Here is a 21,384-nt window from a genome sequence, read left to right as displayed (position 1 = left end):
GAAAGTGTGAGAGAATGTGTGAGAGAGAGAATGGAAGAAAGGAGAGTAAGCGATGGGAGAAAGAATGGGAGAAAGAAAGGCAAAAGAGAAATGGATGGATGGGAGTGAGAAAGGAGATTAAGGGGTGGATGGATGGATAGAAGAAAGAAAGAAAGAAAGAAAGAAAGAAAGAAAGAAAGAAAGAAAGAAAGAAAGAAAGAAAGAAAGAAAGAAAGAAAGAAAGAAAGAAAGAAAGAAAGAAAGAAAGAAAGAAAGAAAGAAAGAGGGTGGGAGAGAGAGGCAGAAAGGAGAGAGAGAAATGGAGGAAGGCAGGAAGGCAGGAAGGCAGGCAGGCAGGCATGCAGGCATGCAGGAAGATAGGTGCAATGAAAGGTGACAGGGCAAGGGGGGAAGGGTCCGCTGGGTGGGGGGGCGAGTTGCAAGGGGGGCAGCGGGGAAGAGTTTGGGGTATAGAACAGTGGGTGGCTGGGTGTTTGGGGGAAGGGAAGCGGCGGCGGAGCGTGGGCACGGCGCAGAGAGACAGATAGACAGAAGGAATAGAGAGAGAAAGGAAGGAAGGAAGGTAGGAAAGCGAGAGTAAAGAGGACGGGGCAGGGGGGGAAGGAGGGTGGGGGGAGGCAAAGGGTCGGCTGGACACCCCAAAGACCCCCCCAGGGCCACATGGCAGGTTAGGCCGGGCGGCTGCCTACCTGCCTTGTTGGTGCACAGTCATGTAATGCCAGCTGTCAGCCGAAGGCAGCCCAGGTTGGGAAGTGGGCAGGTCGTCAGTCCGGGGGCAAGGGGCCAATCGTTGCCCCCCCCATCCCGGACCGAGCCATCCCCCACACCCCTTACTGCTTTATTTGTCTCAGTCACTGGAAATATCCCCATGCCAGGATCATGGATGTGTAGTGCTGCCAAGGAGACAGCCAACCTGATTGTGCTGACTTCACAGTAAGTCCAACACAAACATTACATGAAGTGATACCGCACAGGAGCAGTCTTAATGGGTTCCTTGTGGCTTGACAATTGTTTCCCTCTCCTTAATCTAATGAGCTAGTTCTGGCACACCAATGCTGTGGGTGATCCACCTGTGGGCACACCACCCATGTCTCTTCCCTTTGAAGACAAGTTTCTGCTGGCACCTCAACTGCCACCTTCCAGATGGACTCTTCTGCTTTTAATGGCCACAGATTTTTGTGGTGAAAGCTGAAGGGGACACTCACCCAGGAGAATTGTAAAGGCTGTTGAATGGAAATAATATTTGAACAACATTGTACATGTTGTCCTGCACCTGCTATAAGCATTGTCATGCCAGTAGCTGTGTGTGGGAGTCATAGTGCATTAAGCTGTTAAAACTTCTTCAGTGATGTCCAAAGCCTAATACCATTACTATGCTGATACCATCCAAAACCTGGGGTGGGTGGGGAGTGGGGAGATGATAGGTGCAACTTGGGAGTTAGCAACTCTAGCCAGCCTGCCCTGGCCCTGATGAGTCTTCCCTCAAAGGTGAAAACAGGCCCTACCTTTTACTGACAACTCTGTTTGGAATCTGTGGTTTCCTAGCAACAGACTGAGGGAGTCTGTAGCTTACAGTTGCAAGTGCTCCTTTCATCAGGTTCCAGTTTTTAATCTCTCCCCATGTGCATTTTTTTAAAGATTTCATATTTTTCCTGCAAACCTGGATCCCTTTTCAGGTTTGTAGAAATATCTATCTTACCTGTTCACAGCACCACTTACAAAATTTAAGTAACCCCAGATTTCACCATTAGTATGCGGATTAGAACAATGAGTTTAAAACATAGTTAAAACATGTACATAGTGTTGCTAGCTCTGGGTTGGGAAATACCTGGAGATTTGGGGGGTGGAACTGGGGGTGGGTGGAATTTGGGGCAGGGAGAGAGCTCAGTGGAGTATGATGCTATGGAGTCCACCCTCCAAAGCAGCTATTTTCTCCAGGATGACTGATCTCTGTCGTTTTGAGATGTGCTATATAACTGAGGGATCTCCTAGCCCCTCCTGGGGGCTGGCATCCCTACATGTACAAACATTAAAAAAATTAGGAAGGAGGTATCATTGAGGGAATGCTGAATGAAGCAAATCATCTTCACCTGCAAGGCAGAAGACGGCAGCAGAAGAGGAAGTGTCCCTGGAGAGAGATTTCCAGAGCTTTGGTGCTATGACTGAGAAGGCCCTCGCCCAGGTTACCACTTGCCTGAGCTCAGAAGGCAGGGGAACCTAAAGCAGGGCCTCTGATAAAGCAAGTTCATAAAGGATCATGAAGGATTTAGGTATGTTGGTACCAATCCATCTAGGGTTTTGAAGTACAAGACCAGGACATGAATCATGCCCAGAAACAAAGTTTCTGAACACGTTTCAAGGGCACCCCATACATTGAGGTAATCTAATCTAGATGTAACCAGGACACCCCCCACCCCAGAGGCCTGATGTTTTCTTCCCAGAAAGGCTGCAGCTGGCTAACCAATCAAAACTGGGAAAAGACACTCTTGGGCACAGCTTCCCACCTGCTTATACTGTGGTACTCCTGAGTGCAAGGGCACACCCAGACTATGGATCTAGCCTTTCACGGGTTGTGCAATCCCATCCAGAATGAGTGATAACTTAAATCCCAGGTGAGGCCTTCTGCCCACCTGTAGTGCTTCTGTCTTGTCAGGTTGAGGCTTAACTATTTTGCATTGTGGAAAAAACTAATGCACTGAAGTAATTATGACAGGTAATACGTTAAAGAATTATCAGTTGCATGTTATACAAAAAAACAATCAAAACTTAGTTCAGATTGGAGAAGGCGGAGCCATGGCACTTGGATAGCTCGAATACTTCGAGCTCCTGTTCCACTGAGGGTCAATCGCTGCTGTGATTGACAGAATCGGGTTTTGGGTACGATAACCCACCCTTAAATCTTCTCAGGAATTCCTTGTGAATCTCTGGGGCCTCTCTGTTCCGCAGGGAAATTAATCTCCCACTGGAACGTAAGCTCAGTGTGCACAGGGTCCAGCAAGCGCCGTCCGCCATCTTAAAATCTTTTTTCCTTTTCTTCCTTTTTCAACTCTGCAATCTACAAAGCTTATTTTAATCTACAAAGCTAATTGGATACCTCCCAGCAAGACCTTCGACTCACCACAACTCTGGAGTGAAAACATCTGGCAGACATCAGATCGAGCCTGCAAACAGTGAGTGGGGTTTCCCTCGGCACCTTCTTCCCTGGAATGAACTCTCGGCGTGGAGAGTTGCTCTCGCTAATCCAAACAAGCCAGACTGACAGGACTGTCTGATAATACTGAGGGGGGGAAGCTGCCAGATTCCAAGATACTGAATCATTAATCAACGCAGAGATGCAAGTGCTTTTCCGCTTCTCCGTCTCTACTTTTCCCCCGTTTCTGGCTCTGCTTGATGCCACCTCATTCTGAGGCAGGCTAATTTTCTTTTCTAATCAGGAGAAGGACTTAAATCAACTCAATCTAATAAGTAACAGCTCTTATTATCTGTTTTATTATATCTGTTTTTCGTCTTCGAAGATAAGAGAGATTAGAGCCATGGAATCTCGCGAGAACTAAGCCTTAGAGACATTCCTTTAATTAAAAACACTGTTGCTTTCGTTAGGACTCTGTAGGACCTCTACTGGCTACTTGCAAAATTGCAAATATTAAGTCTAACAAAATTCCAAACCTGGAACATGTTTTCGTTTAAAAAATTTGCATATCTTCTAGACAAACAAACACAAGACTTGAAAGAATCTTTAAATGGTTCACTTAAAAATATGCTCATGGAGTTTAAAGGCATTAAGGAAGAAGTCTTTAACAGGAATGATGAACCAATAGTAGTGGCTGATGATAGCTCTAAACAAGATGGAAAATTACCAGCAGAAGAGGAATCTGAAATTATGGAGATAGAAAAGGGGATGTCAGAGTCTTGCAGCTCAGATAAGGACACCCTGCCTGAGAAGATATACAGCCACTCCAAAGCAACAATACTCAAGAAAGACATATGGATCTGCGGTGAAAGCAATCGATTGAAAGGAGCATCATGGAAAAACATCTGTACTGATATTGGAGTCCAGGAGGTACAACTGCTTCAAGATTTATCGATGTATACTCCGAGGGAAAGACTACAACTATACTTTCCCAGCCAAAGACCAATGGGACAGAACATCAGTCAACGGGAGTCACAAGACGTAATAAGCCTCGAAATGAGACCTCCCTAAGAAGCTTGGGGAATGGAAATGCAACACAGTGGTCGAAATTCCTTTCCTCCTTTACCTCCTTTATGTAGCCATATAGGCAATATAACTAGTTAAGAAGTTAATCTGGGGTCTAAGATCTTTTAAGTAAGCTGAATTTGTATTATTAAACCTAATTTCGCAGCGGCTACCAGCCCAAAATCAAAGCATAACTAAAAGGAGACACCTAATGGAATGGGCTTACATTATAGTGTGGGGTTTGAGATTTCCTATGATAGCTGAATTTGAATTATCTAGCATATCTATGTAGTGACTTCCAGCCTAAATTTAAAGCATAACTAAAAAAAGGTTTCTAGCTGAGGAGGTGTATATATAACTAACGAAAAATATTTTCTATTAATTAATGAAGACTCCATTTTATTATTTCTGGTATCAACAATGTATACTTATATATATTTGTTTCCCTTCTTTCCGTACAACTAAGTATTTTTTTTCTCTTTTTTCCCTTTTTCTAGTGAAAATGTGGAGGGCTCTAGGACTATGTTAAGTATAAACTGTTTATGATTGTTAAAACTATCAGAAACTATGCAAACAAATGTTGAAATGATGGTAACAAAGTAGACTTCTCTTTTTAAATGTGGTGCAAACGTGAAAAAGTCTATAAAAAGTCTATAAGCTTTGGGTAAAAGTCCATAATATTGTAGCCAGTCTATAATCTTAAATGGAGAGAAGAGGGTTTGTAAGATTGAAACAGGGAACCAAAATGTTTTTCCACAGCGCTTCCTAACCCACATACAGAGCTTCTTCTACTATGCGACGACGGCAACAAAACTAGAATTGGCCAAGAAATGGAAAACGTAAGAACTACCCTCGACAGAAGACTGGGTGAATAAACTAGCTGATCTTACCAAGATAGCCAAACTGACACTAAGAGGCCTTTCAAGAATAATGGGGCCCTTACCTGAACTATTTACAAAAGGGATTAAAAATGGGGAACCAAGTGTATCAAATGAAGAGTATAGCTCTCCTTTTCTGTACTAACAATGTAGATTGCATGTATCTCACTGTTTTCAACTCTGGAAAATAAAATAAAAACTTTCTATAAAAAAAAAAAAAAAACTTAGTTCAGATTAAACTGTTTGTTGAAGGTCCCAATGCTACATTGCATATGTTTAGACATATTGATTTCTTAGAGTCATAAAGTTGTCTACATTGTCAAGGAAATGCACACACCTAACAGGTGACAGCTTATAGATAAGAGAACTGTTAACATATTTAATAATAGGTGAGGGCAACAACCCCTATTGATAATGTAGAAGAGTTATGACACAAATCCAAAGACAGCTCCACCCTCCTGCCTACCAGTACAAGCAAAGATAGAGAATCATAGAATCATAGAATAATAGAGTTGAAAGGGACCTCATGGGTCATCTAGTCCAACCCCCTGCACTATGCAGGACACTCACATCCCAATCATTCATCTACTGTAACCTGCCACCCCTTTGCCTTCACAGAATCAGCCTCTTCGTCAGATGGCTATCTAGCCTCTGTTTAAAAATTTCCAAAGAAGGAGAACCCACCACCTCCTGAGGAAGCCTGTTCCACTGAGAAACCACTCTAACTGTCAGAAACTTCTTCCGGATGTTTAGATGGAATTTCTTTTGAATTAATTTCATCCCATTCATTCTGGTCTGTCCCTCTGGGGCAAGAGAGAACAATTCTGCTCCATCCTCCATATGGCACCCTTTTAAATACTTGAAGATGGTCAAGTCATCTCCTCTCTAGGCTAAACAGACCAAAATGCCCTTAATTTGTTTTGTGAGGCATTATGCTGTGTCTATAGCAATTGATATGCCTAGGGTTGCCAACATCCAGATTCAGCCTGGAGATCTCCAGCTATTACAGTTGATCTCCAGGCAATAGAGATCAGTTCCCTGGGAGAAAATGGCTGCTTTGGAGGTTGTATTGCATCCCACTGAAGACCCTCTGATCCCCAAACCTCAACTTCCCCATAATCTCTGGGTATTTCCTCACTCAAAGCAGGCCACCCTAGATATTCCAGAATGAAGAAGCCCAGTGTCTTAACTAGAAGAGGCACAAACAAATGTGTGTGAAAAGCCAGATCTTTACTCTTTTTGAAGAACTACTGCAAGATTAACTGATTCCCCTGACATAGCCTGTTGCCAAATGCACAGGGAACTTTTGGAAATTTAACTGAATAATAAAATAGATTTTTACTTGATTCTGCACCACTGGCCTCAACCCTGTTCTTTATCTCCTGAAAAGCCAAATCAACAACAAGCTAAAATTCACCTCTGTCTAGTTCTGGCATTTGATTTTCCGTCCTAGAACAATGTTAAAGTGCTACAAAAATGCTGATGTATTTAAACAACTCACCAAATGATTGGCTGCCTGGCAACCAGCAAGCAGAATGTGAACAGAAGTAACTTTATTACTCTGCACAAAACTATGCATTTTTCCAAACTATGCATCCTAAATGTGGGGACTACCTGACTGTAAAACTGCTGACACACCCATCTGTGAATGGTAAACCACCATGCTAGCAATGGCCTGTTGGGTGGTATCCCTGCCCACCAGCAGTGAATTGGTCAGTGCTACACTTGGCTGGGAAGAAGTGGACTTGTTTGAATCAATGTTCATGGTAGCAGCAAGATTAGAAACTGAGATACTCTGCATAGTTCACCCCTTTTATCTGAGATACTCTGCATACTTTGCCTTTTGTCAGAGATACTCTGCATACTTTGTCCCTTTATGACACTCAGCTTCCAAGTATTCAATTTAATTCTGTATTCAATTTAATTCTAAATCATCCAACCCACTTTTAAAGATTATGTACTTTAAATTGAATACTTTCAGACAAATTCTCCTATCCTGAATTTGCTTGAGAATACCTTCTAATTCTTTTCTTCCCAGTATTATCTAGTACTGATACAATGGTATACCTGAATGTTAGGCGTGAAAACAAAGCACAGAACAAGTTGGTGCTTTATAGTATTGCCTTAAAATCAGTCTCTGAGGTAACATTCCCATTTTATTAAAGTATCCTTGAAATAAAGAAAATAATATTTTCACATCAGATTTCATTTAAACCAAGCATTTTGTGCTGCTACGAACTTGAAGAACTATTTTAAAGTCAGTGCTGTTCATTTCTGCTCCTCCTGTTTCTAAGAACTAACTTATAAGATGACTGCTCAGTTGTGCATGCCTCTGATCATCACACTCAGTTTTACTGGCTGTCTTCTGCGGGTACCTAGGCCTAGAGGAGGAAAACAAGCTGCTATTATTTCCTTTCCCAAATACTAGGAAAGTCTTGTCGCAGATTCCCCTAGCACCTTAACTTGCTGCCCCTTACATGTCTACCTATAGAAACTGCTCAGATATTTGGAATGTTGACTAATGTCCCAACTGAGATAATCAAAGTTGGATTACCAATGCCATTTATCTTTTCCATTTGCGTTTATCACCACCCCATATGGAGCAAATAGTAGGTTACTTTCTTTAATCAAATGAAGAGAGATACTTGAGGTGGAGCATGGACTGGCAACTTGTTATCTAAACTTCGAACACAAACATGAATTATAGTATAAAATGAGCTCTCTTTAGGCTATACGACACTGTTCTTCATTGAAATTCATGCTTTCCAAGAGTTGGTAACTACCATGGAGCAAAAGGGGATCTGGCTGCTCTCACTTGTTTTAGTTTCAGGATTCAGTGCGCTGGTTGAAGGGAAAACACCTCCACGTAAGTACTTCTTCCTTTTGTACCTAGAGCTGCTTGTGTGGTCACAGACGGCAGAAGAAAGTATCCCACTCAACAATACATGGAAAATGGTATGTGTGTCCCTGCTGTCATCAAACATGATTGCTAGCCACCTATCAATGAATCCCAGAATCACACCCATTCAAAAATTCTAACAGATAAGAACTGGCAAATGTGTATTAAATATGGTAAGAGGTTTGGGGGATTCCCCCCCAACAAGGAACTTTTCCCAGCAGCATAACCTAATTAATGAACTTAATTGCAGTGATATTTATTCATTTATTTCATTTATATGCTGTCTTTCCCCCCGTGGCTCACAAAGTGCATTCCTATGGGGACCTGCACCAGTAAAGAAGGTATAAGACCTCAAAATGCCTGCATCAAAGAATTGCTTGGGTGGTGCAGCATCATGACATTTTGACATTGCAAGCTGACTCCAAAATAAGTGCCAGTACAACAGGACAGGTTTATGACTGAACTTCACCAGAAGTGTTATAGTAACAATCTGTGTGACCAAGGAATGGCTGGAAGAGGCTGTTGTGGGCACAAGAGCAGGGATGACATGTCCAGATGGCATTGCAAGTACGTTAAGGCTCCAAAACAGTCCATGACACTGATACACCTAATATTTTGTGGAACTCTATAAATGTGGAATTTGTGTTGTGCATTTTTGTGCATTGATTAGTATTAATAGCAGGGGAGAAATGTCAGTCACTGATGTACTCCAAGGATATATTCCTTGATTTCAGCAGGCATAACTCTCTACCAATGGAATGCTGCCCAAAGGATTTATGTTTCCACAAGCAGTGAATCCCTAGTTGTTAAAGTATGTGGAGCTCAGGGGAAATGCCCTTGGTGCTTCAATGAGAGCCAGCAGAGGTATTAACCAATGATGATCTGGTGACTCTGTCCTGTGTGTGTGGGGTATACTATGACACAGTAACTGTGTGTGTGGAACAGCAGTTAGAATGCTGGGAGATCCAGTTGGGCATCACCATTTGGTCACAAAGATTCACCCAGTGACTTTGGGCCAGTCACTTTCTAACCAGCTTCAAAGTGTTGTTGTTTTGGGGGTGAAATGGAGGTGGGGTGAGCCACTTTGGGTCCCAGCTGTACATAAAAGCACGGTATAAATACAGTACATTTTTCCCCAAAAAATTGTTTTCAACAGCTGAATGCCGATGCCAAATGAATCCAAAAACAAGAGTCAACTGTGGATACCCTGGGATCACACCTCAGCAATGCAGGAATGTAGGGTGCTGCTTCAGTTCAGGAGTCGCTGGAGTCCCCTGGTGCTTTTCCCCATCTCCCCCCACATGTAATATGTCTCCTTTTTTCTGTTTTCTGTTTTATAATTCATACTTTATCTTGAATGTTGTGCCTAATCAGGGATTTGATGGGTGTCACAGAGGTGGCAGTTTGTCTACTCCAGCACAAACACACCTTGTGTTTCAGCCTCGGTTATAGTTTGTTTAAACTGTGGAGTGATCATTAGGAAACCTCATCCCAGAGGTGGAGCATTTGTCAGCACAGGCATGTAAGATAGGTTCAAATAGCAATCCTAGATTTAAATGGCTCTATGTACAACTATTATCCTGCATTGTAGAGAAGGTATGCTAGTTTTTTTTCTTGGAGTAAAGCTAAATGCTCCAGTGGTCTTCCCTCCAATGAAGCATCCACTAGCACTGTATGTAAAGAGAGGATCCATTAGGCTGCCATGTGCAAAGTCGACAGAACCTGAATTACAAAACTAAATCTGCTTTGTAAAGCTGTTGCTGATACCCATGTGCAATAATGTCACCCAGCTTGGTGTAGTGGTTAAGAGAACTGGGTTTAATTCCCCCTCCTCCACATGCAGCCAACTGAGTGACGTTGGGCCAGTCCCAGTTCTCTCAGAGCCCTCAGAGCCCCACCTACCTCACAGGTCGGGAGAGGATGGGTAGGCAATTGTAAGCTGCTTTGAAACTCCTTTGAGTAGTAGAAAGTGGGGTATAAAACCCAGCTCTTCTTCAGAGGTAAGCTTTTTGCTTTGAATTCAGCATTCGTCACCCTTTAAATGATTGAGAAAAGCTCTGGTTGTGTGTTTTGAGCTGTAATGCCACAAAAGGGAAGCACCACAATGACAAGGACAGAAAGAGCATGGACAAAGGTGGAAGACATAATACAAGACAGTATCTGACCTCTGTGTTTATACATGGCATCAGTGGCCATATTGTGAATCAGTGGAATCAAGGCATATACTGGGAATAGCACTCACTAATTGTCCTTCTTCTCTGTAAAGATAAAAAAGTGTGTCCTACTGAAGTGAAAGTCAGAAAGAACTGTGGGTACCCAGGGATCTCTGCTAAGGCATGTAAGGCAAGAGGATGCTGCTTTGAGTCTCATCCCCCTGCTGTTCCTTGGTGCTTCTTTCACGTCCGGGAAGTGCAAGGTAAGCATAAACTTATTTTTCTCTTTAAAAAAAAACACAGAACTCTCCCCCCTAAATTTCAAGTGAATTACATTAAAAGGTCCTCTTCTAGGCCCCCTATACAAGGCATCCCCAGCCATCCTACTTGTCTCTATTGTTTCCTGTGGGGAGGGGAAGATGACAGGCTTTCCCCAGGTAAAGAAGCCAATAGCCAGACACATAAGATCCGAAACTGTCCCAAAGTCTCCAAGTGCAAACCAACAAGCCCAACAGAACCCATGTCAAGCCAGAGATTCCAGGCCAAACCAATCTGGCATGCCAGAACCAAGCAGTTAGTGAGACCTGGAAAGACACTTACACAGAAACACCCACAGACCTCACTTCCCCAAGGAAGGCCTCCAAAAGTGAGATGGAGGAGGGGGTTTGGGGCATCCAAGGTAGACTCTGTGGACTGCAGCCTTTATCACCCCTGGCTCAGAGGAGGTGCTTTGGGAGCTGTAGCTGGCACTCCTGTTCCCGCCACCCACTGTAAAGAGGGAAAACAACAAGGTCTTTTTTCTTTATGAGACTGTCAAGAACAGCATTCACCTGCAATGAATTGTGCCAAGAGGAGCAGACCCCACCAACCCAATTTGTAATGTGGATTTTATGATGTGCCAATCCAGTTGGATAACTTCCCTGCTGCTTCTTTTGACTCCTGAGTTTTACGTTTTGAGACTAGCATTTTTCCCTGATTCTCCAGCATAGACTGAGAGAAAACAGGCTAAAGGCCATATTCATTTCACTCACTCTAAAAATCCAGGGCTGGACACATGAAGACACACAAGTTCATCTGCAGGAAGAGTGATAGCTCAGCCCTCCAGGGGAGCAGGTATGACTGGCGCAAGCTAACAATGCTGCCAGTCCAGGAAAAACACACTCAGTCTACACACTCATCAGAGGGCACCAGACAAGCCTCTGAGCCACACACAAGACAGCAGTCTGGCCAGAGCATCTTTTTCCTGGCCCTGGAGCTCAGTGGATTGATGGCAGGCAACTGTAGGGCTCAGATAGATAGTCCTCACCATTACATTGGCCAGAGCTGGTCTCAAGGGCCTCCCATTCCCACGAGTGCCAACTGCCTCCCTGATGGCATCCATCATCTTGGCCATCCTGGAATTGTCTGTGAGGGGTCCCTGTCCAGAAGGGGAAGTGGTGGTGAGGACCAGAGGAGCAGTTTTACTCCTCCTTCTTTCCAGGGGATCAGTATACCCCATTGGTCTGCAAAGGCTGCACTCCCTGAGACAGCTTGTTTCTCCATCAGATATGCTGGCTGGCATGTTGAGTGGGGATGCCTTTGATATCAGGCTCACACAAGCTCACCAACATGTAGACCTTCTACTTGGTGAGAGGTTCCAGGCAGGATGCAATGCCCTCTTTCAGCCTTGACATCCACATATGCTCTGCTGAAGGAGGCATGCCCATCCTGTGCCTGGTTCTAGAAAGGCTGCCATCTTCCCCTGAAGCGTTCCAATCAAAGGGATGACGAGCCCCAGAATCACCATGCCAGGGGAGAGTGGCTGATTCTATGTGGAGTGGCTGATTCTGTCCACTATCTGGGACAGAATCAGCTACTCCACATAGCTGAGCAGTCCATCCCACTGCACAATGTCATCTTCTGAGGCGACATTGTCCAGGGAACTGTTCTGCTCCAACAGGTGCTCAAGCGTGGTGCAGTAAAATTCAAGCGGGAGCTAACATCAGGCCCAGGAGGTGCTCTGTCACCTCCATCAGTACCTGGCACACCTTTTAGTACACCCATCAGAACGTGGCATAGCCGATGGGTGACTCTCTGTTCTTCTGGGTTTTTGCTCACTTCTGGGTACCCCAGGGCAAGCTACACCAAACCTCTCTGTCAAAGATACTTGGTATCCCTATAGAAGACACAATGGACGGAGCACCAGAAAAAGTCACAGTGCAACTCCACACTTCATCAGCTGGTGGCCGTACAGCCATCCCACCACCCTCTCTCCCCCCCCTAAAGAAACCCCACTTGGTGGTGTTCCATTGAATGGTTCCTGAGCTGAGTCATTGAGGTATGACTCAGGTCTTTCCCTTGACTGATCCTAGTCCTACATAGCTGGCACTATGCAAAACAGGGATTCCCTGTCCTCTGGAAGCCTCCCACACTGTGGAGGAATAGGGGCACCCATGCTAACCAACAATTTTGCTGAAAAGGAAGCTGCTGAGATAATATATTATTTAATCTGTTATTCTGGACAATGCTGTGTTTTCCCAAGCTCATTAGCTTCAGAAGATACTATAAGAATCACAACTCAGATGTTGCAGGATGTAGGAGAAAGTGTCAAGATACACAGTGCACCTCTCAAATCAGAAGCAAGTCATTTTGCATGAGCAATTGGAAGGTGTTTTCTACTGATTCCTCATTCCCATTGCAGACCTTTAGTTCAGCCCTCGTGTTGTATCCCAGGGTTCCCTGCAACCCCAAGGATAGTATTTCTGAGACATTAGCAGGCTTTAGCAGGGGAAGGGATGACAGGAAAATTTTGTTGCACTGGTAAAAGTGCCATCTGCCAACAGCAATGTCCTTTTGCTCCAACCCTGTTGAGCATGGGAGATCTAAGCACCAAGAGAACCAACATCTGATTCTATGCAGATGGGGAAATGATCACCACAACTATCTCAGTGTATATTAAAGAGAAGTGGCTTTACTGAGGACTGGCATGCATTTTTCAATCAATCTGCATCATAGTGTAGCTCTTATCAACTAGAGGCACAAAGTAAAACTGGCCTGCAGAGGTCAGTTATACAGATATAGCCTAAATGTATATCTGGGGGTAAGACCTTGGCATGGACATCTTGTATGTGCTGATGACTGAAAAGATAAAGTGAATATTTTAGCACTAGCACTTGGTTGTGACTCTCTACTGTCAGGAACCTGGATTCTACTATTTGCCCATAGAGTCACCATTTTGTATTTCCTTCCCTGACAGACCTTCAACATTTTCAGTTTAGCAGTTCTAGCAGAACCACTTTTTGGATAAATGTATCTAAGGAAAAATACATGGGCTTCAACTCAGTCAGCTTTTACACTCAGTCTTGTCCCATCTCTCCCCGCCCCCCCCTGCCCCCCATCCCATGTGGCTTTTAGTGTATTTGGCATGGTCAAAGGGAACACTTCTGCCTCTTCTCCCCCTGTTAACAGAAAAACTGGTTAATGGAAGAAAAGAATTATTTGATACAAGGTTGCAATTATGTTTCCATGAAAACTGTAACTGTATTTTGAAATAAAATATCAATGTTTATCATGCTGTCCATTTGGAAGGGGAGAACTCTGTATCTTATATGTTCTTTTCCTGTACTTTTTTTTCCAGAGTGTTAAAAGGAAGGTATAAAAAAGTGCTTTTAAAAAGAGCTTCCCATCAATTGAGAAATTCAAGAAAGAAAATAACACAATTTGTACACCATAATCAAATGATTTAGATTTCCAGGTCACTTTGCCTTTTGTTCATGGTTTATAAATATGAATTTAGTCACAGATTATGTTCTTTTCAGTATTTTCATGCTTCATAATTTTTAAATGCAATAAAATAATCTCAACCTTAAGTATTAAAGATGCAACATTCTTTCAATTATGCAACTAAGGTTTGCTTCTTGTCTTCTATTTGTGCTGGAGCCAATGAGGTGCAGAGTTCCAAGAACTGGTCTAGGATTTGGGATACCCAGGGCCATTCCGCACAACCGGCAATGTTGCTAAATTTGAGTGCTATTGAAAAGCACTGCAATCAATAGCGGCAGGTCTCGGTAATGCACACAGCTGTTTTTCTCGGGAAAATGGCTCTCCCACTAGCACTGTTCTCGTAATGCGCAAGTTTCTGGTCTCGTCGAAATTGCAACAAAGGAGGCAATATTTTTCCGTGCTTCCTCCCACCCTGGCCGTCAATCAAACAGGACAGCCAACTAACTGTTGTGTTTGTGCTTCCATTTAAAAACTGTTTTTTAAAAACCTGAAAATACCTGTTGCAACGCATATTTATTCATTTAATGTATCAGAAAGACCTTTTTCACTGGCGTGGGAGCTGGCACTTAATCGTTTACATGCTCTTAAAATTTTTAAAAAATCGCCCCCAGGGTGCAATTTCTGGCCAAAATTACAGGCAGTGTTGAACAGGGGGCTGTATTGTGCTCGAAAACCTTACTCGTGGAGGGATTTCAGCCGAACAAGCATCGCTTATTAGTTGCTTTTGCCGGTTTAAGGGGGGAAAATGGTGATCACGATGCCAGAAGCTCGGGTGTGAGAGCCTCGGGAGGGACATGCTTGCTATCACTATATTGAAGAAGAAGAAGAAGTTTGTTCTTATATGCCGCTTTTCCCTACCCGAAGGAGGCTCAAAGCGCCAAGGTCACCCAGCTGGTTGCACGTGGGGGAGTGCAGAATCGAACCTGGCATGCCAGATTACAAGTCCGCACTCCTAACCACTACACCAAACTGGCTCTCAGTGAGAGACATGTGAGAACACACATGTCTTTTTCGGATGTGTTGCAAGTTGTTCTCAAGAGTCTAGCGGGTTTTTTAGGGCAAATCCACTTTTGTGGACTCCTCGAAAAGCGCTACAACTAAGCGATTTTTGTGGGAGTGTTGCAGCAGTGTTGCAGATTGTGTATGACATCGTGCATAATGTTAAAAAAATAGCGTTACACAATGGTAACACTTCAGCAATGTTAACATTAAGATTTCAGGATCACTATGTAGCCCAATAAATAGCCTGTAAACATTTCAGTCTTTAAACCTTCTAGTAAAAACATATTTTAATTTACAAGATACATACTTTGGAATTGAATTATATCTTGTGAACATGAAGAACAAGTTTGACAGCAGAGAAGAGTGAAATGACAAAATTACACATTATGAAGTATCAATATCCTGACCAAAAATACTAAAAGAATCCAAAAAGGGTAATTGAGCTCATGAAATCTGTTACCTGTTATCTGGATGTTCAGAGAAAATGAATTCAAACAGATGGCTGGCCTGAAATACCTTTACCCCCAAATAACCAAAACTGATCTCCAGTAGAAATTAAAGTATTGTCCCAATTGAATTATTGTCTTTGAAAATTAACTCATAATTGCTATAGGCTAAGCAATCTGTAATGTTCCTCCTTAAAACAGGAAGTCCCAGATAAAATAACAGTTAATTTATGTTTAGTAACAAGCAGTTGAGCCTTATGAAACATTAACCAGCATCTAGAAAAATGCCATACAAGGAAATAATACTTTCTAATGACTACAGGATAGTGGAAAGTATTAAGATGTAAGCATGAGTAAGATGTAAAGTGTTGCTACCATAATCTATTGTCCCAGAGGAGCATTATAAATGCTAAATTAATTATGATGTCTGCACAGATAGGGCTAAACAATTGATCTTATATTGGGATCTCTTTCTTTAACTTTAGACTTCATACATGTCATCTTCATCAATATATCTAATTAGCAACATAGCCAAAATTGTGGATACTGAAATCTACAGAATGGAGTCATGAGCATACAAGACACCTCTTTTTATAAACCTTAGTAAAGACCCAAGTTTGCAGAAAAATCTGAAATCTCAAAACACACACGGACACACATTAGGGATTTAACCACCACCTGTAACTTTAAGAAATAAGTGCCTTCAGTGGCTGTTGCTAGTCAACCAGAACAGTATTGCTATCTTTCAAGCCTTGGATTCTATCAGTAAAAGGCAAAGGGAGTAAAAGGCAAATGCACTCTTTCTGGTGCATTTGAGGAAGACACATTAGGATCAGGCCTGGCAGCAAGTACTGAGCAACCTGATACCCATGACCTGCATGACTCACCCAGCCCTGACTGTTTGCCACTGTTCAACAGTATGCACCCCCAAAAACCCAGTGTGGTGTGGTAATTACAGGATAAGGCTAGGACCTGGGGAAACTAAACCACTACTCTGCCATGGAAATGTGCCAAGTGACCTTGGGCCAGTCACACATTCTCAGCCTTAACTTACTTAACTTACTTCCCAGTGAGTAGAAGAGAGGGCTGAAACCTGCTTTGGGCTCCCAGTGTGGACAAATAATTTGTCCCATTATGGACAAATAAAGTAAATATATAATAAGCATAGCAGAAGATGGGGGTCTGCTAAACAGTAACTTGGTAGGTAGTAGGAAGGAGAGAAGAAAGTAAGGAAAAAGTGCTACCTGAAGGAAGAAAAGAGGAAATAGTGGGGCAGGGACTACAGCAGGAAATTAAATGTCACCTGCAAGGTATTCTGGATCCCCACGTTAGTTTAGATTTCCAAAAGTCCCTTACCAAGTGTTTGACAACTGCCGTTGCTCTAATTCATTAAGGTTTGGCTCTGTCCCAGTCAAATGTAACATCTCCTAACCATGCTTGTGAGTTGGGGAGAACCCACAAGAGGTCTTTTATATTTCTCAGTATCAGCTTTCATAGCCTTGTTTCATGGTAAGATTATTAATTTGTGGACTTCCTTTTATTTCCTTCACAAAGTGAAACACTGGCCATTTCTTTCCAGAGTTGCTGCTTCTGCAGATCTGAGACTTCAAGGTTAATGGGGCAAAAGGGGTTAAATACACAAGAATTCAGGGGGATTATGTCCCATATGGTTAGGGACCTGCCTGGCCACTAGGCATATTTGGAAGCCAAGCTTCAGGTGCCCCTTCTTCTGAGATTAGGAAGGGCCTTCTTGGTCGTGACAGGGAAGCTCTGGAACTATCTCCCCAGCAAGATTCATCCAACCCCTTCTGTTGCCATCTTCCACCAGTGGGTGAAGACTTGTTTTCTTCAGTTTGATTTTCCCTCAGTGCTCTCTCCTTCATAATCAAGATTTTAATTGCCGTTTTACTTTCTAGTTTTTAATTATATTATGGCATGTGTGTGTATTCCTGGCAAATAGATGGGGATGAAAGGGAGGTGGTGACAGATTTTATTTTCCTGGGCTCCAAGATCACTGCAGATGGGGACTGCAGCAAAGAAATTAAAAGACGCTAGCTCCTGGGGAGGAAAGCCATGGCAAATCTAGACAGCATCCTAAAAAGCAGAGACATCACCCTGCCAACAAAAGTGCATCTATTGAAGGCCTTTGATTGCAGTCTTCCCAGTTTCAATGTATGGCTGTGAAAGTTGGACCATAAGGAAATCCGAGCGTCAAAGAATTGAGGCTTTTGAACTCTGGTGCTGGAGAAGACTCTTGCGAGTCCCTTGGGCTGCAAGACGAACAAACCGGTCAGTCCTAGAGATCAGCCCTGACTACTCTTTAGAAGGCCAGATCCTGAAGAGGAAACTCAAATACTTTGGCCACCTCATGAGAAGGAAGGACTCCCTGGAGAAGAGCCTAATGCTGGGAGCGATTGAGGGCAAAAGAAGAAGGGGACGACAGAGAATGAGGTGGCTGGATGGAGTCACTGAAGCAATCGGTGCAAACTTAAATGGACTCAGGGGAATGGGTAGAGGGCAGAAAGGCCTGGAGGATCATTGTCCATGGGGACACAGTGGGTCGGACATGACTTTGCAACTAACAACAACATGTGTGCATGTGTGTGTATGTGGGTATTGTGTGTAGGGGTGATTTAAATGGCTTTTAAATGTAATTTATCATATATGTTTTAATTTATTAGTTACCCAGTGGCCCATGTGAGGACAGAAGTTCAGGATAGAAATTTTGTAAAATAACAAAATAAATATTCTCCCCTATTTTGTCATGCTTCTTTCTGGGAGTTCACCTGCCCGCCTGTTTCCTACAGACCTAAGCTGCTGAGGAAGGCAGGGTTTCAAGGTCCACCCTGTCCTCCTTCCCTTGGATTGTTTCTCCACTGCCTGAAGAGCAGACTGGGCATTTCCCTGTGTATTTTTAAAGGCCTTTAAAGGGGGTCGATCCCCCTGTTGCTTAAGGGTTCTTGTGAGGGGGAAGGCTGGCCCCTGAGAGTTGGTGAGCCAATTGGCCATTAGGTCAGGCCTCATCTTTTATTATTTTGTAGCTGCCTTTCCATCTGACAGGCAATGTAGTCCTATCTCTGCCAAACAGATGGATGGTGGCATACAACTGAGAGTCAGGCAGTTCGCTCTGTGGCTTTAAAATAAACACAAAGTGTGTTAAGGTTCAACTGCTTCTTGTTCAAGGAAGAACAACATGAAATATATGGAAGTTAGTGGGTTCTTGCAACCACAGGACAAAGGGATTTTGAAGCTCAAAATGTGGCAAGCCACCAACTGAAAGGTTGCCACACTAGTTCATTTACACACTTTATTATTCCACTCAGGCATCCAGTTATAGCCTTCTGAGTAACCAATCATGATTTTGTTGACCAGTTCTTGGCCAATCAGTCCTATCCCCATAGCTGGAACAGGAAGAAGGTGGGCTGCTTGCACCTTATAATTCAACCTGCTGTTCCCAGTTTAGATTATCTACTGTGAGTCAATTTGGTCGAGACTTGTGCCACTTTGGGTAAGTTGTGCCACTTTGGGTGAGTTAGACTTTTTAAACAATGTCTTTATAATGAATTTTCCTCTTCCATTTGTATTCAGTATTTTATGCTGTATGTTTCGCACAACTGGGCCAGCAGTTCCATTACTGCTGTTGTTCTCAGCAATGGCCCTAAATATGACACAAGGCAAGGAGGAATGAGTGCAACCAGTTTATTGGGTTGCTGAACAAGGTGAATCTGCTTCAATGATAAGGTGTGGGGCTGTGCTTGACAGCCATTCACAGCTACCTTCATTTGTGCAACAACACCCTGGCTTCAAATGCAGCCACCAAACAATTGCTAGCTTTCTTTATCCATACTAGCTGAGGTGGCAACCTTCACCATTCTCCTCCAACTCATCATATAACAGCTAAGGGTTTGGTTCATGCTACTCAGGGTACTTCTTTCCAATCCACTCTGCCATGCAACTATTGATGGGCTGTTAACCAATGACCCTCCATCATAGCATGACACCTCGGAGTGCCTGCCAATTCTCCCAGTTTGTCATGAGCAACCTGTCCCAACAACATCCCTGACACTAGCAGCTATAAATGAATTTCTTCAATTACTTGGCAGTGTCTGGAACTCCCCCACCCCCTTTTAGTGCTAACCATGGTATTGAGTTACCTCTGAAATTATATTAGCACAAACCATAGTGAGCTTGAAGCCGTTACTTGCCGTTAAGACTGGCAAACTTTGGCTTGTCCTTACCATGGCTTATGGTTATATCAATGAAAAGGCAATGTTGTTCTGTGGTGAGCCCTAAGAAAGGAACTGGGATGAAAATTTCCATTGCTGGGGTGGAGTGAGATGAACTCATAAACCCTGGGTTTCCCGAACAGCACAACTCCCTTCCCAATCTTCTTGCCTGTCCTATTTGCTACTTGCTTACCCATGCCTACAAATAACATCTGTCTACAGTTCACCACCTTGTTTGCCCCCACTCCTGCCCACTCTGGCCTTGCCAGCCCCTGCTCCCCTTTACCCTTGCTTCCCTTACAGTTTTTCCTTTAGCCACTTCTCAATCCTGCTTCTTCCTTTCCAGTTACCTCCCTCAATTGGCTAGTGCCATTTGTGGTATTTGTGATAGTTGACTGACATGATATAATTGGCCAATGAAGACGTTTGGCATAAACAAGGCCGCAGCTTTATTAACAAACCATAACCAGGGGTTGGCCTGGCATAAGGTATAGAGTAATCCCTGTGCAGCCATCCGACTGCTGACATCAGCTCAAGGGGCTCCCTGGGTCCCCCTTCTTCCCAGCCTGAAGGAAGGATCCCTTGCCCCTTGAGGTCAACCCCAGGGAGGAGGCGAGTCATGGTTGTTGGGCGTCCACCACATACAACCATCCCTACCTCCTGGCTCCGAGCCCTGGCCATCCCAGCTGGGCGACGTGCTCAGTGTCAGCCAATCTCCTAAGGAGACCCCCTCTTCAGGTCTCAGTATGCAAACTGGCTCCTGAACCAAATACTCTACCTCGGGCCCCCTATTCCGCAGCTGTGACAAAAAAAAAACTCCATTAAAGGGCGGGTGGGTCCTGTCCTCTGGCTCTTCAGCAGCAGAGAGGGTGATCTCCCCTCACGTGGCACTTTTAAAGCACCCAGCCCCCTCTCTGCTATACAATGATGCTTGCTGGGCAGGGCATCGTCATGTCTTCCCTGCCCCTCCCATCCGCCGCATCAAATGCGGCCCCGTTTAGCAGCGGCCGCTCTTTAGCTCAAATCTATATGATATAAAATTTTAAAACAGAGATATTGCTACCTAAGGGAAAATCTAGGGTCTGATTAATATGCTAAACCCAGTTTCCTACCAAGTAACCCTGGAGAATGACAAAGACAAGTTCTTATATTGGCTAGTGGCCCTGCCCTGCCCACAGCTGCTTTAGAAGGTTGCTGCAAGAAGGTCTCTTTACTTCAGAGACTATGAACTGGAACTATAATATAAGTAGAGGCAAACTTTTAAAACCAGTACCAAGTTGACATTCAGACCTGCCAACAAGGGAAATGATAAAGAAGCTGCTAAGTGACAGAGGCAACCATACAACGGTACATATTGCTAAATTTTGTGTTGCTGCCATTAAGATATGCAGCACCAGTAAAGGGTAATTATATTTCCATTTTATATAGATTTTAAACTGGTCATATTTTGGATCTTAAATTTTTCTTTAAAACTTTTTAAATGTTTTCTCAGATTTTTTTTAAATTAGGATTTTTAGACTTTTAATTAATACAGGATTTTTTAAACATATATATAATATATATTGTGTCTGCAATGTTAAATTTCTCTGATGTTATTCTGATGTTGGTGTAAATGTCTGTAAATAAACAAACACAGGATCTGATTCAATCCCCAAATATTTAGAAAAAACAAGTTTTTGTACAGTTCAGTGGCTTGCCATGATGTCAAACGAGAAGAACAATCATTGGTAAAAAATAACTCTCTACACAGAATTTTGACAGATCACTTTAAAATCAAGACAAAAATTGTAATCAGAAATGAACTGCAAGTGGCTCTGGATCCT

The 21,384-nt window shown here is 43.3% G+C and overlaps 1 protein-coding gene across 1 annotated transcript in view; it reads left to right on the top strand.

The window, feature by feature from the left end:
• The window catches only part of LOC143840824 (uncharacterized), a 41,406-nt gene extending 27,528 nt beyond the window's left edge, over positions 1-13,878 (top strand). Inside the window, exons 5-8 of the mRNA XM_077344298.1 lie at positions 7,802-7,939; positions 9,129-9,275; positions 10,239-10,388; positions 13,742-13,878. Of these exons, the coding sequence (XP_077200413.1) occupies positions 7,802-7,939; positions 9,129-9,275; positions 10,239-10,388; positions 13,742-13,749 (443 nt within the window). The 3' untranslated portion in view covers positions 13,750-13,878. The remainder of the gene's footprint in view (positions 1-7,801; positions 7,940-9,128; positions 9,276-10,238; positions 10,389-13,741) is intronic.
• Positions 13,879-21,384: the final 7,506 nt, after the last annotated feature.

The sequence above is a fragment of the Paroedura picta genome, chromosome 6 (genome assembly GCF_049243985.1).
Source record: "Paroedura picta isolate Pp20150507F chromosome 6, Ppicta_v3.0, whole genome shotgun sequence".
Lineage (NCBI taxonomy): Eukaryota > Metazoa > Chordata > Lepidosauria > Squamata > Gekkonidae > Paroedura > Paroedura picta.
The sequence above is the reverse complement of the archived record's forward strand: the minus strand, read 5'-3'. Positions and strand labels throughout refer to the sequence as shown.